This window comes from Phyllostomus hastatus, unplaced genomic scaffold (genome assembly GCF_019186645.2).
Source record: "Phyllostomus hastatus isolate PE091 unplaced genomic scaffold, TTU_PhHast_1.1 phas_scaffold_55, whole genome shotgun sequence".
NCBI classification, from domain to species: Eukaryota; Metazoa; Chordata; class Mammalia; order Chiroptera; family Phyllostomidae; genus Phyllostomus; species Phyllostomus hastatus.
In genome coordinates this window covers 839,976-855,441 of record NW_025334035.1, presented here as the reverse complement: position 1 = coordinate 855,441, position 15,466 = coordinate 839,976, and the positions used below count along the sequence as shown (strand labels likewise).

Sequence of the window (15,466 nt, the reverse complement as noted above, 5' to 3'; positions counted from 1 at the left end):
CAACCCTAGAAGCTTTATCCTACTACACAACTAGGCTATATAGTCTAGCCTATTGCTTTTAGGCTGCAAACCTGTACAGCGTGTTGCTGTACTGAATAATGTAGACAATTGTACTTTAACACAGTGGTATTTGTATATTTAACCATATCTAAACATAGAAAAGGTAATGTAAAAATATAATAAAAGATACAAAGGGGACCCCCAAAATCCCAGAATTTATCTTCTGTAGGGTGAGCCCCTTGTAGTACAGGCTTCCCCTGCTAGGTGAGTGTTCTAGGAACTCATCTGTATCAGTGTACCAGCTGGCATTTTTGTGAGAGGCTGTGAGAGGATTCAGTGAATTTTTTATGAAGACTCTTTCAACATGTTTGCTCATTTTATGATGGGTGATTTACAAGTGTATCTGTCTACACTGTGCTGAGTGTTTAGCAGTTTTTGACCAAAAAAACAAAAATGGCATGACTCCCTCGCCCCACCCTCCCTGTTTACCCAGTCTTGCCTTGAGCAACTTTTTTTTGTTTCCCCGAATGAAAAACAGTCCTCAAAGGAAAACATTTTGCCAGTATAGAAGAGGTAAAACAAAAAACTTCAGAAGCACCAAAAGGCATTAAAATTGAAAAGTTCAAAAACTGTTTTTAGCAATAGAAAAAAACATCTCGATAGGTGTATTGCATCAAGTAGAGAGTACTTTGAGGGTGACTGAAGTTTAAACATGTAAGAATAAATACACACTTTTTTATAAATTTCTAGTTTTGGGGGGGTCCCCCCTGTAAAGTGTGTATATGTGCAGGAGCAAGCATTAGGGAGGCAGGGGGAGTTGCCATTGGAGGAAGAGCACCCCCCTCCTAGGAGGGGGGGTGGAAGAACTGAGCAGAAATAAAGAGAAGGGGAAAGGAAAGAGAGCCACAGAGATAAAGCTTGAGAGGAGAGAGAATAACAGGGAGAGGGGGAAGTGGGGGGGGGGTGCAGAGGGGAAGGGAAAGAGAAAAACTGCACCTGGAGGAAAAGGAAGTGTGTGCACGAACGAATGTGTGTGTGCACACAGGCCTTTGTAAGTGTATGTACGTAGGGGTGGGCAGGGGGCAGGCTTTCAGGCTCCCCTCCCCTGCCACTCCTCCCTCTCTTGCCAACTCCTGGCCCTAGCCATAGGTGGGCACAGGGCAGGTGAAACATGCTTAGCCTCCTCATCAGTTTTTTTTTTTCAAGAGCACCTAAGAGTATTTAATGAACTTCTCTCCTTGTGGCTTCAAGTTACCGGGACACAGGCCCCCACCAACACCCTAAATCTTCTCCGTTTTTCTGCTGAAGAATTGGGCCTTTACAATGACAGCCTGCTTTGGGAGTGTTCCCTTCCCCAGAGCTCTGTAGTAGCCCGATCGCACCGCATCAGTGATCGCACTGCATCAGTAATGGCTCCAGATTTGTTTTTGTCGGCATTTACCCGTGTCTGTTCACTGACCCAGGTCCATGGTCTATTGAGGTTGGCAGTGGGGCAGAAGCTCTGGTTCTTCTTTAAGTGGGATGTCTCACACCAACTTTCCGAAAGTCGCCTGGGGGATACTTGTCGAAGTTGATCCTGTGAGGTGCGAACGCTCCCTCAGCTTCTGCCCAGCTTCTGTCCTGGTGCTTCATGCACTCACTTATGCGGCTGTGACTGTAGCTCACGTGGCCCCAAAGTTTCCAGGTCTTCCTCAGTCTGGATGGTATGTTGCTCTCAAAAATGCAAGAGCAACCTTCTCATCTATTTAAACCAGTCAGAGTTAGCAGTAAATTCAACCTCATAGTTGGGTCCAGCCTTGTCTTTTCAACACCACAAACTTCAGTTTATATGTACAATGGACCACCATTGTATATATGGTCTATCATTTACTGAAATGTATTTAAGTGGCACATGATGTAGTGTATGTATCTACTACAACTTCAGTCCATTTGCTAATGGGACATTTGAGTTTCCAGTTTTTGTGGCGATGTCTTCATTTCTGTTTGGTAAATACCTGGTAGTGGAGTTGTTGGGTGGGTCATAGGCAAGTATATGTTTACCTTATGGGAAACTGTCACACTGTTTTCCAAAGTGGCTGTGCCATTTTGCATTCTCACTAGCAATGTATGAGAGTTCTAGTTCTCTACATATTTGCTAACACTTTTTAATTTTAGCCATTCTAGTGGGTATGTGTGTAAGTGGTATCTCATCGTGGTTTTAATTAGCATTTCCTTAATAGCTAATGCTATGCATGTTTTTATATGCTTATTTGCCATGCATTTATTTTCTTTGGTGAAGTGTTCCCATTTTTTTCTGTTTTTTATTGCGTTATCATAAGAATTCTTAATGTAGTGTGGCTAAAAGTCCTTTTTGGTTGTATGTTTTGCACATATTTTCTCCTTGTCTGTGGCTGTCCTGTTCACTGTGTTTTGAAGAACAATTTTTTAAATTTGATAATTTCCAGCTTACCAGTTTTCTTCTCTAACTCATTCTTTTTGCCCAGTTTATATAGTTTCGCCTCATCTGAGGCCACTAATATTTTTTCTATGGTTTAGTCTAGAACAGGGGTGTCAAACTCATTTTCACCAGAGACTGCATCAGCCTCACAGTTGCTTTCAAAGGACCAAAAATTTTAGGACTGTATAAATGTAACTACTCCTTAACTGTTAAGGAGTTGAAATTACATTCGGCCCTTTGAAGGGAACCTCGAGGCTGATGTGACCCCTAGTGAAAATGAGTTTGACACCCCTGGTCTGGGGCGGGGGGGGGGTGGGCTCTGCCCTCAGGGCCCCCTGGGGGTGGGGTGAGAATAAGTCTACTAAGACATCTGTTTGGGGAGGAAAGGTGGCCGATCTCTCAAAGGAGAAGGGCCAAGAGCTTTTCCTCAGTGGGCTTTTATTGGGTTCGTTTTGCACGGAATACAGGTAAAGCTCATTAATCATTGTCAGGCAGTAAGGATCAAACAATAGATAGCATACAAAGAACTCTGAGGGCCTATTTTGAGTCAGGGTCTGTTAGCTAAAGGGCAACAAAACTTTGGGAAACAAACTCATTTCCTGCTCGGACCTTTATATAATTGAGAGCATTCTTAGCAAAGCAGGTTTCACAGGAATTTACATATTCTTTCTTAGGCCTGATCGCCCGGGGAACCCACCCTTTCCAGCATAGGGCTACACTGCCCTCTGTCATTGTTTCAGGCTTAAGTCAGGTAGGGGAAGTAAGGCAGCCAAGAGATTAGGAGACTTCTCGCAGACAGAATGAGGACTTAGGCTATGTCAAAGCCGAGGGGTGAGGGTCCATCACCCCCTTTTGCTGTAGCCCCCCAAGTCCTTCCCTGGGGCCTCCCCATGATTGTGCCTGTCTTAGGTCGTTCTCCCCTTGGGGAATCTTGCCCGTCATTGGCTAACTGATCAAGCATTGCGTACCAGGCAGGGTGAAATAAAAGGAGCACAGGTGGCGCCCCTGCCAGGGAGATTGACTTTGTCTCTTTAGTGGCTTATGGTCTGAAGGTCACTCACTCAGCCTTAGCCTTGTGGGGGCGGGAGGGGGTTACAGCTCCTGCAACCAGGCAGGGCAGTTCCCAATATCTCCCCCCTTTTTGTTTTTTAATTCAATTGCAGTTGTTAAGCCTGTGAAACCTACTATTTGCTGTTTCCAAATGCGATCTTAAGAAAATAACTATAATATATATATATATAATAAAGCACAAATAAGGATTAAGACAAGGGGGCATCCAGGGACTGCTAGGACCCAAATTTGTAAATTCAGTCCATTGAAAAATGTTGGAAATGCAAGGGAACAATAAGAGTAACAGGTCTGGTTACACTTCAGTCCTTGGCAGAATTAGCACAGACTTCAGGAAGTTACTTTAAAGATAATGCAGCAAGTGCTCGCTGCCTGAACTCAGGGTGAGAGAGTTTTAGCAAGAGCAAGTCACAAAGCAGCCTAGGTATAATGCAGGCCTGGTTTCCCACGGGAGAACTTCTTCATGGGTGTGGTCCTGTGTGCTGACTCACCCCCCACTGGTTTTCCATGTGGGTGCTGGGCCACATTTCCATGTCTCAAGAAGCGGTTCCCTACACTGGTCCAAAGCATTTAGATCTGTGATCTATTTTGAGTTAACTTTTGTATATAAGTATATCATGTGGTGTAACAGTTGTGGTTCATTTTTTCTTTTCTTTCTTTTTTTAATCCTCACCTGAGGATATGTTTATTGATTTTAGAGAGGGAGAGAGAGAAACATTAATGTGAGAAACATTAGGTTTCCTCCTGTATGTACCCTATCCGGGGATTGAACCCATAACCTGGGCATGTGCCCCCACCAGGGATTGACCCTGCAACCATTTGGTGTTCGGGGATGATGCTCCAACTTATTGAGCCACCCAGCCAGGGCAGGTTCACTTTTTTATACATGGGTACTCCATTGTTCCAATCTCATTATTTTTTTTTTTTGTCATTCAGGTGCTTTGGCTCTGTCATCAAACTACTTGACTATATATGTATAGGTCTATTTCTGGATTTTATTCTATTGCTCCGAATGTCTGTCTGTCTTTTTTTTTTTTTTTTTAAGTTAGCTGTCTTGATGCCAGTATGGTATTGTCCCAATTACTGGAGCTTTATAACAGGTATTGAAATGAAGTCATGTAAAGTACTACACATTTCTTATTTTTTTTCCCCAAAATTGTTTTGGCTATTCAAGGTGCTTTGCATTTTCCTATAAATTTTAGAATCATCTTGTTAAGTAAGTTCTACCAAGAAAAATCTGAAATTTTTATTGGTGTTGAATTGCAGATCAATTTGGAGAGAGTTGACATTTTAACAATATTGAGACTTCAATCCATGAGTGTAGTATAACTCTCCATTTGCAGTCAGCCCCCAGTATCCACCGGGGATTCATTCCAGGACACCTGTGGGTACCAAAATCCACAGATGCTCAAGTCCTGTACATAAAATGACAGGTGTAGTATTTGCACAACCTATATTTTCATATAGGCTACATCAGTGTATGCCTGCCTACATAACACTTCATTTATGTGAATTCAGCATAGAATTCTAGGCATTTGGGACAGATTAACTATTTTCTTCTCTTTTCATTTGGCTCTTATCTTCATTCTGGCATACTAATTCTTAAAAAATCACAAATGGTAAACTATGGCCTGTTGGCTAAATCTGACCTGAGACTTGTTTTTCTACAACCCTTGAGCCAAGAATTGTGTGTGTGTGCATGCGTATGTATTTAATTTATTTTTAAGATTTTACTTATTTTTTTTTAGAGAGGAAGGGAGGGGAAAGAAAGGGAGAGAAACACTGATGTGTGAGAGATACATGGTTGATTGTTTCTCCTACAAGCCCTGACTGGGGACCTGACAAACTTGGCAACTCAGGCGTGTGCCCTGACCAGGAGGCAGCTGGCAATTTTTTGCTTTGCAGGGTCCAACCAACTGAGCCACACTGGTCAGGGATATATATATATAAAATTTTTTACATGGTTGATGAAAAATCAAAAGATAGCTGTATTATGGCATGTGAAAATTGTGTGAAATCCAGTTTTCAGTGTTTATAAATAAAATTTGTGTTGGAGGAACAGTCATACAAATTCATTTGTGTTTTTGTATTGCAATGGCAGGGTCGAATAGTTGCTACAGAGACTGAGGCACAAAGAATCTGAAATATTTACCATCTGGCCCTTCACAGAAGACGTTTGCCAACTCCTGGCCTAGAAGGATCATTCTGGGTTTCTTTTCTGACTCTCCTATGACTTGCTGATTATTATTATTATTATTATTATTATTACTATTATTTTTGCAGTTGATATCAGTCTCTTTATTTTAGACTCTTCATAGTGAATGCAGGCATTTTTCCCCCCTCAAGCATCTTTGGTTCAGTCAAGACTGATGACCTGTCAGCACATCAAAGCGTCTGACTGCAGACTGCATTGGTCAAGGGCAGATGGGTATTATTTAGGAAAGAAACGTGGCAAGTACAATACAAGCTGCTGACATTCTTTACTGATACTTAGCATAGCTCTTTTGGTGAAGTGAAAGTTTTTGTCTGTTATTTAAATTTTTAGGTTTATTTTTCAAAAGCAAAGTTGGAGGGAGAGAAAGAAGAAACCACAGCTGAAAACTAGCCACTTTGTAAATTAGTGGTAGTAGTAGTAAATCTTTAAACCAGACACCATTCTAGGTGATTTAACCTACTTTAATTCAATTTTTTTCCTCGACTACCACTCTGAGATGCTATTATTCCCATTTTCCACATGAAAATACCGAAGCCCAGAGAGGAGTAAGTAGTTTGCCAAGGTCACACAGCTGGTAAATGGACAACCTGGGATTCCAATCCAGTCAAGTGAGGCTCCAGGGTATGTGCTCCTAAAGACTGTGTTGTGTTGCCTTTTTCAGAATGATGACCACTCATATTTATTGGCCACATTCTGGAGAGCAGATACTCTTCTAAGGTCATTGTATGTATTAACACATTGGATGTTTACAGCACTCTTGCCTAAGGTGGTGTTACAACTGGAAAGCGGTGGGGCCATTGACCTTAGTCAGTGTAGCTCCAGAGCCTGCACCCTTCACTGCTGCACTGTGCTGTAGCTTTTTTCTTCATTGTTGCTCAGAATGGTACTTTTACTCTCTTTCCTGTAAGAACTCTACAGCATGGTGACACTTACAGAGCACACTGATTACTGTATGCAAGGAGACAATATTCCCCACAGGATAACATCTTAGCCATGGGAACATTTTTCTTATACTGTGAACTGATGTGGCAATCACAATACCACTGACATGTGCACTTGTGATCTGTGTTTCCCTCTACAAAAGAGGCTGTCTGGAGGGCACCTCCGATTTCATGAATAAGAGCCCTAAGTTATCCTAAAGCCCTTCTTTTATCTCACCTCATCTCTGATCATAATCTTTGTAGTTTGTGTCTTCTGTGAATGTCTAGGCTACAGCTGGAAATTTATGTCAGGAATTCGGGTGCAAGACTTAGGGCTGTTGCCACAGGTTTTAGAATTATATGTGTATAACTGATATCCAAATAAATTTACAGGGACTGCCTGAGAAGATGATTGAAACAGAACTTTTACGGTCTCATTTTAAGGATGAGATAAAGCAACCAGCAACTTTCTACTCTTGAAGGCAAATATTCTCATAATTTCCCAATGTATTCTCCAAATTTTTGTGACTATAAATTTTATTTTTGCCCCTCCTGTTTTGAGTTCCTTATAGATAATGTTGTACAGATAAGAAAAATCTCCCAATATCCCCTCTCACTTAGACCTGCTGATATTTTGGGGTATTTATTGAATTTATCTTTTTTCCTCATATATGAGCCTTGTCCAGATTGTATCCAGCCACATAATATGAAAAGTAGAGACATTTATTGAAGAAGATACAAGAAACATTGTACATAGGACAATGACACCTCAGTCCCCTTCAAAATAGGTATAATTCTCCCAGTTGTCATCAGCTGCCCCATAGTATTTTCCTGAATCTCATAGATGGTCTGAAATCTCTTTCCTTTCAAAGGTGATTTTAGTTTTGCGAAAAGCCAGAAGTTGCAGGGCACCAAATCTGGGCTACAGGGGGACTGAATTACCTGGGTGATTTGATGTTTCACCAAAAAACTCTGCATGAGAAATGATGCATGAGCAGGTGCATTGCCGTGATGAAGCTGCCAGTCACCAGTTGGTCATAGCTGTGGCCTTCTGAATCATCTGAGTAGTTTTGGCAGAGGAATGTTCAAGCGTAAAGTAAAATTTGACGCAGATTCATTGCTCACTCAGTTACTTTGCATGCAATAGCCACACCATACACACGCTCGCTCAATGGTGTCCACTGCCCCCACTGACTAGTACAGTGAAGTGGTTGTTCATGAATGTACATTCCAGTCTGCTCTCCTTGGCTGCCAGGTTACATTGATGTCACACAAACCATTCTCATATTAACAATGGCTGGATTTTATTATAAATATATGAATGTTTATAAAAAGGGGTTATAAAATATAGTTTCACAGTCTTTTTTCTGTTAATATTTTCTGAATATACATATTTAGTATTACATATTTCTTTGAAAACACTAATAGTTGCATAATAACTTCAAACTCATGTACCACTTAGTTTATTTAGCCATTCCTATGTTTTTGAACCAGTTTTTTATTGTTTCCATGTTTTTAAAGAGTTAGTTACTGGGCAGCAGGTGGGAGAGGGATGTAGTTTAAGAGAGGAAAGGAATCATTTTTTTATAAAACTGGATTTCACCTGTTTCACTGAATTGACCAAATGCTTGGTGAGAGCCTCTGTGTCAGGCCCTGTGATAGACTCTGAGATGCAGGTGTAAATCCTTGCACGTTGAGAACAGATAGGAGTGAAGATCTGAATTAAAGTCATAGTAGAGGCGGGGATACAGAAGGCAGGAAGGATTCCCAGAGATGTTTAAGTGGGAAAGTCAGTTTTTCAGTTGGGGAGGGATGGGGTCATGTAAGTGGGTGGGAGACATCTAAGATTATTCCCGCATTTCATCTTCAGGTAACTAGGCTAAATGGTGGTGTCACTTCTTAGTATACATAGGGGCCATACGAGGGGAGAGCAAATTTGCTTGAAGTTTTGTTTGGGCATAGTGAATCTGAGGTGTCTGTGGGCCACTAGGGAGAAATGTCAGTTGGGCAGATGGGTAAGAGCTCTGAACTGGAGGTGGATCTGTGCATCATTGGCCCCTAGATTGTAGTCTCAACCACAGCCCTGAGAACTGGGGGAACTGCCTTGAGAGAACATACATTTGAGAAGAGGGCCAAGGGTAGAACCCTGGGGAATGTCAGTGGTTAAGGGTTGGGTGGGATGTAGGGAAGCAGGTGAGAGGCAACCAGAATGGGAAAGAGGGTGTGGCACGTGGGAGGGTGTGGCACATGGTTGCTGAAAGAATAGAAGAAAAGGATGGGCAAGACTGTCATGCTGTGTTGTACAGGCCCAGGAGGAGAACCACTGGCAAGTGTCTCTCTTGGGCTTGGCAATTAGATCATTGGTAAGAGAAGTTTAGGTCACTCCCTTAACACTGTGGGGACAGAAGGAGGGATGACAGGGGAACGGTGGGTGAGGAAATGGTGTGTGGTGTCTAGAGAAGGAAGGCAGGTGTGGTGTGGAAGGAGGGTTTTGTTTAGACTTGGAAAAGTTCGTGTGCTGATGAAGACGAGGTGAAAGAGATTGAAGTTGCTGGAGAAGGGATGGTTGATGATAAAGCAGAGGACCAGAGGAGGGTGGTGGGTTTGGAGCATAGGTGGAGGGATTAAACTTGGACCAGAGGGAGATACATGCTTTCTCTAAGAAAGCATGGAGTAGGTAGAAGTAGTTACTGGTACAGTGGAAGTTGTTGGCCGCAGCTCAGTTTTCTCAAGGCATTAGCTCAGAATAAGGCAGACTGGGTGGGAGATGGGCTTGAGGATGGTGTTAAGGTTTGGAATACCTGTGCTGGGAGGTGAAGGGGTGAGGGGGCTTAGTTGAGGCCCAGGGAACAGCCAGAGCAACACCATGGTTCCATAGTTAGATCCTGATTTATGAAAGTACCAATTTGCATGGTTGCATGGTTCCCCACTAAGACCCTAGAGCTGAGATGAAGGAGAAGTTTCTTGACTGTTACGTCCTTAGGGGAAGCCTTTTCTGATGTCCTAAGTTAAATTTCTTTATTATAGGTTCTTACAGTTTTGTTCTTTCCTTCTAATACTCTTTGGAGTTACAGTTTTGCATTTGATTGTTATAATTTTTATTATATAAAAGTTTACTTTCCCCATAACTAAAAGCTTTTAGGAAAGATATGTCTGATTTTGCTTACCATTGTGTAGTGTCTGACACATACCTAGTAGGCACTTGGTAGACCTGTGTGGATTTAATGAATCAAATATAGTGGTTCTCAACTTTTTTAATCTGCCCCGGCACACCTGTGGAATATGACTCGCTTCCATTTGAATCATTGTTGACTGCCCTGATCCTCTCTTGAGGAAAGGCAGGAGTTGGATGGCGTGGGGTGGTAGGTGAAAATCACAGGCCCAGGAGTGAGAATACCTGGGCTACTCCCAGCCCCACCTCTCACCAGCTTTGTGACCTTATGCAAATATTTAACCTCAGTGTCCTCACCTGTAAAATGTGGCTAGTAATATGACCTACCTCATGTGGTTGTCATGAAGCTTATGAGAGAATTCCCAGAAAGCTTTTAGAACATTGTGTGACATGTGAAAGTTAGTTACTTCTACTAGTGGCTTGAAAAAGCCTCCTAGGCACCCTGGCCAGGGGGCTCAGTGGGTTGGAGACTCATCCCATAAACTGAAGGATCATGGATTCGCTTCCTGGTCAGCATACATGCCTAGGTTGCGGGTTTGGTCTCCTGTTGGGGTTGGGGGTCTTATGAAAGGCAACCAATCCATCTTTCTCTCCCTCCCTTCCCCTCTCTTTAAAATCAATGAGCATGTCCTCTGGTAAGGATAAAAAGAAAAATCCTCCCAGGCAGGTTTGATTATCTTTCCTTGAGACTCCTAGCTTCATGGTAAAGGATTTGCAGGGTAAATGTGTCTATTCATTGTCGTATTGAATATTGATCTTCAAGGGAAACTGAGAAACCTCTGGACCATGATGGTCTTTTGGGCCTCGTGACCCAGTGGCACACTGAAACAGAACCATTTTTGGTCCTCTGGGAGTATCAGAAGTAGTAGAAACATGTGACTGGTCATCTTGGTAGCCACCCTATCTGTGAAATGAGAGATTAGTGAATATTGTCTGCTTTATACCTGCTATGGTAAACGTGACTCTTTGTTTCCCTTGCAGAGGAGGTGGCCAAGTTGGAGAAGCACTTGATGCTTCTCCGACAAGAATATGTCAAGCTGCAGAAGAAATTGGCAGAGACAGAGAAGAGATGTAGTCTTTTGGCTGCGCAAGCAAACAAGGATAACAGCAATGAGTCCTTCATCAGCCGCCTGCTGATGATCGTGGCTGACCTCTATGAGCAGGAGCAGTATAGGTGAGCTCCTGGACACGGCCAGTTTGGGGAAGCCAGCCCTTTACCTTTATACCCAGGCCACCTTGTAACTTCTCCTCCCTTGTTGACTTTCTTTCCAAGTTTATTTCTCTCTAATGGGGATCTTAGCAAACCTTTAGTTTCTAAAACATAAGTTCCTTCAGGCAAGATTTAGTCTGTTTCCTGCTTATCTTGGGCACAGAGCGAGGGAGTAATGGTGATAGCATGTCTGGTGCAAACAGGAATTAGCTTACATGTCCAGGGATTCAGAGAGAAGAAGTCACTTTCTCTTGGGGTGGTCAAAGAAGGAGTCTGGAAACTAGTGGGCAGTATAGCATGATGGTTGAAAGTGGATTCTGGAGCTACACAGCCTATCTTAGAAGCTCTGCTGGTCATTTACTTTCTGTGTGACCTGGAGTTCTATGCCTCCAGTTCCTAATCTGCATATGGGGATATAATACTACTCCCTGCTTTAGGGTTGTTGTGAGGATTAATAAATACATGTTTTAAGCACTTCGACAGTGTTCAGCATATAGTAGGTACTCAGTTGTTAGGTGCTGTAATTAAGTGAATTTTGAGGTAAATGTTAAGGCCTATGTAGGATTTAATAGAAAAGACGGTGATATTACTAGTAGAGGGAGTAGCTAAGAATAGGCTCAACCAAGGGAATATGCAGAGGATTTAGAATATAGTGAAGGGGCCTTTTAAGAGTACATGTCCATATAGGGAAACACTGGGAGAGGGGGAATGTATTGGGTGGGTTGTATTGGGTGGGTTGTATTGGGATGCTAAGATGAGGAATTTGGACTTGATCCTCTAGAAAGCGTTGGAACAGTATTTTTGAGTTGTAGGACTGTCACAATCAAAGTGTTCCAGGAAGATTAACCTGGTAACATTATATAGATGAAATTCTAAAGAGAAGAGAGCTGGAGCGCAGTTGTGATGTTGTAAGTAGTTCAGACCAGAAATGATTAAGGACTGAATTAGAATGATGACAGTGGTATGGAAAAGAAACATGGATGTGAATATGCAGAGAAGAAGGGATTTGGCTACTAGTGAAATGGATGATTGGACTATATAAGGCTTAGTAAAATTTCAAAATAAATTATGACATTTAAAATAGATCAAAATCAACTTCCGGTCAAGATGGAGGCATAGATAAATACAACTCGTCTTCTCACACAGCCAAAGCAAAAATTACAACTAAACTCTAAAACAGTTATCACCTAGAATCATCAGATAATTGAGCAGTATGAAAATCCCACAGCCAGAGAATTAAAAGAAGTCACATTCATCCAGATGGGTAGGAGGGGCAGAGACAGGAAGACGCAGTATGTGCAGTCTCACACCCATGTGTGGTGGATAAAAATCGAGAGGGGCCCTGGCTTGTGTGGTTTAGTGGATTGAGCGCCGGCCTACAAACCAAAGGATTGCCAGTTCGATTCCCAGTCAGGGCACAAGCCTGGGTTGCAGGGCAAGTCCCCATTAAGAGGCATGCAAGAAGCAACCACACATTAATGGTTCTCTCCATTTCTTTCTCCCTCCCTTCCCTTCTCTCTGAAAATAAACAAAGAAAGAAAATCTTTTTTTAAAAAAGAAAAAAATGTTGGGAGGGATATCTCAGGAGCAAGGGGTCTCACTCAGCCCAGGGTTCCAGTGCCAGGAAGATAAGTCCCCATAACTTCTGGCTGTAAAAACAAGTGGGGGTTGTGGCAGCAGAAGAAACTATGCAATTCTCAGGAATCTCCTCTTAAAGGGCCCACAGTGGACTTAGGACTTAGGACTTACACAGACTCACTCCCTCTGGGCTCTAGCCCTGGGGCAGCAGCTGGAAGGACACCAGCAGTGTACAGGGAGAAATTGAAGTGTCTGGCATTAGGGTGAGTGCTGGGGGATAGCTTTCTCCCAGACACTCCAGAGGCTGGGCAACAGCATTATCCCCTTTCTGAGCCCTCCCCCTATACAGAGCCACAAGCAGAGACACCGTATCAGAACTTCATCAACCTGGTTCACACTGGTTGCCCTGCCCTGGCAGTTACCTAAGGCTCCACCCCAACCAACTTACTGATGTGCTTTTCAAAGATTTTATTTATTTATTTTTTAGAGAGAGGGGAAGGAATGGAGACAGGGAGGGAAACACTGAGATATGTGAGAGTTACATAGATTGGTTGCCTCTCTCACTCCCCCAGCTGGTCACACAACCCAGGTATGTGCCCTGACTGGAATTAAACCAGCGACCTTTTGGTTTGCAGGCCAGGGCTCAATCCACTGAGCCACACAAGCCAGGGCCTGATGTGCTTTTCTACACTAGGCCACACTACTAAGATAGGGATTCAAAGCAGCTCTACCTAATACATAGAAACAAACACAGTGAGGCTACCAAAATGAGGAGACAAAGAACTACGGCCCAAAAGAAAGAACAGGACAAAACTCCAGAAAAAGAAGTAAACAAAATGGAAATAAGCAATCTATCAGATGCAGAGTTCAGAACACTGGTTATTGGGATGCTTCAGGAGCTCATTGGGTACTTCAACAACATAAAAAAGACTCAAGCAGAAATTAAGGTTACACAAAGTGAAGTAAAAAAAAATTTCATAGGGGGCCAACAGTGAAGTGGATGAAGCTGAGAGTCAAATCAATGATTCTGGAACATAAGGAAGAAAAAAAATACGTAATCAGAACAGCAAGAAGAAAAAAGTATCCAAAAAAACAAGGATAGGCTAAGGAGCCTCTGGAGCAACTTCAAACATACCAGTATTCGAATCATAAGGAGTGCTGGAAAGAGAAGAGAAAGAGCAAGAAAGTTGAAATCTATTTGAAAAAATAATGAAAGAAAACTTCCATAATTTGGTGAAGGCAATGGACATGTAAGTCCAGGAAGCAAAGAGAGTCCCAAACAAAATGGATTCAAAGAGGCCCACTCCAAGACACATCATAATTAAAATGCAAAAGGTTAAAGATAAAGAGAGAATCTTAAGAGCAGCAAGAGAAAAGCAGACAGTTACCTACAAAGGAGTTCCCATAAGGCTGTCAGCTGATTTCTGAAAAGAAACTTGGCAGGCTAGTAGGGACTGGCAGGAAATATTCAAAGTCATAAAAAGCAGGGACCTACAGCCAAGATTACTTTATACAACAAAGCTATCAATTAGAATCGAAGGGCAGATAAAGTGCTTCCCAGACAAGGTAAAGCTAAAGGAGTTCATCGTCACTAAGCCATTATTATATGAACTTATTTAATAAAAAGATCAAAACTACGGACATTAAAATGGCAACAAATTCACAACTATCAACACTTGAATCTAAAACTAAGCAAACAAGCAGAACAGAAACAATCATAGATATGGAGATCATTTGGAGGGCTATAGGTTGGGAGGAGGAACAGGAGAATGAGGGAAAAGGTGCAGGGATAAAAAGTACAGATTGGTAGGTACAGAATAGACGGGATGTTAAGATTAATATAGGAAATGGAGTAGCTTAATCATTTCTAAAAAAAAAAAAATTAATACCAAAAAAATTGGAAATGCTATACACTGAATAAAGGTCAGCCTAATTGAATGGATATAGCCACTTGTAAAATATAGTTCATTGCCTTTTTTAAATTTTTCTCTTTTTTTCCCCATAGACAAATAAAAACTTTATTTCTGTTCAGCTAGGTGGGGAATTCTGACATTTTTCTGTTACAAGCACTTTTGTCCCACTCTCCAAGGTTTTCACCATTAGAATTTACATTTCTTTTTCAACCACTTATCAATCAATTGCATGCATAATACTGTAGTCTTTCTGGGATATAATGGGCATGAGACTGGGCAATTTCCCCTCCTGGCCGCCTGTTACTAAGTCAGCTATGGTGTGATTTCATGGTTCCAGTGGGTCCCTCTCCACCTGTCCTTTATCTAAAGGTTGAATACCTATCTACAATTAAATATGCGGTGGGGATTGGAGCCCTCACAGAGGACTGAGATTGGACTGAAATTGGAAAATAAGTTTCTGAAGCAGTTGCTCTTTTACCAATATAGAAAAAAATGCTTTTTCCCATAAAACATGCATTTTATTGAAAAATTTAAATAGTATTTTTTTATGTGTATCAGTGTTAAAATTTTTTAGTGTAGAAATGTGTCAGTTTGTTTTTACTTAAGTTCAGGAGAAGGCCTTTGTCCCATAAGATAGTTAAAAACGATGATTTGTGTAGTTATTTACTACATTGATTCTTTTAGCAACCAAGCTTATAATTTTTCCCATTAAAGTGTTTGATCAAGAAACTCTAGCAAGAATCTCCTTATTTATTCTTGTGACAGCATCCTAGTGTCCATGTTTTAAAAGGAAGTGCTCTTTAACTACTTAGAATGAAGTGAAAATAATTACCAGCCTCTTAATTATTTCTGTAGAGTCCTCATAGACTTGTTCAGTTTTCCATTTTTGAATATTTAAAAAATTAGTATTTGAAATTATTAGTGAAATTCTTACCTTTATTTCTCTTTGGCAT

At 41.7% G+C, this 15,466-nt stretch overlaps 1 protein-coding gene across 2 annotated transcripts in view; it reads left to right on the top strand.

The window, feature by feature from the left end:
- ANKFY1 (ankyrin repeat and FYVE domain containing 1) overlaps nucleotides 1–15,466 on the top strand; it is an 88,246-nt gene that overhangs the window by 13,008 nt on the left and 59,772 nt on the right. For both annotated transcript variants that reach the window (XM_045824058.1, XM_045824057.1), the window contains exon 2: nucleotides 10,794–10,986. In XM_045824058.1, coding sequence (XP_045680014.1) covers nucleotides 10,794–10,986 — 193 coding nt within the window. The remainder of the gene's footprint in view (nucleotides 1–10,793; nucleotides 10,987–15,466) is intronic.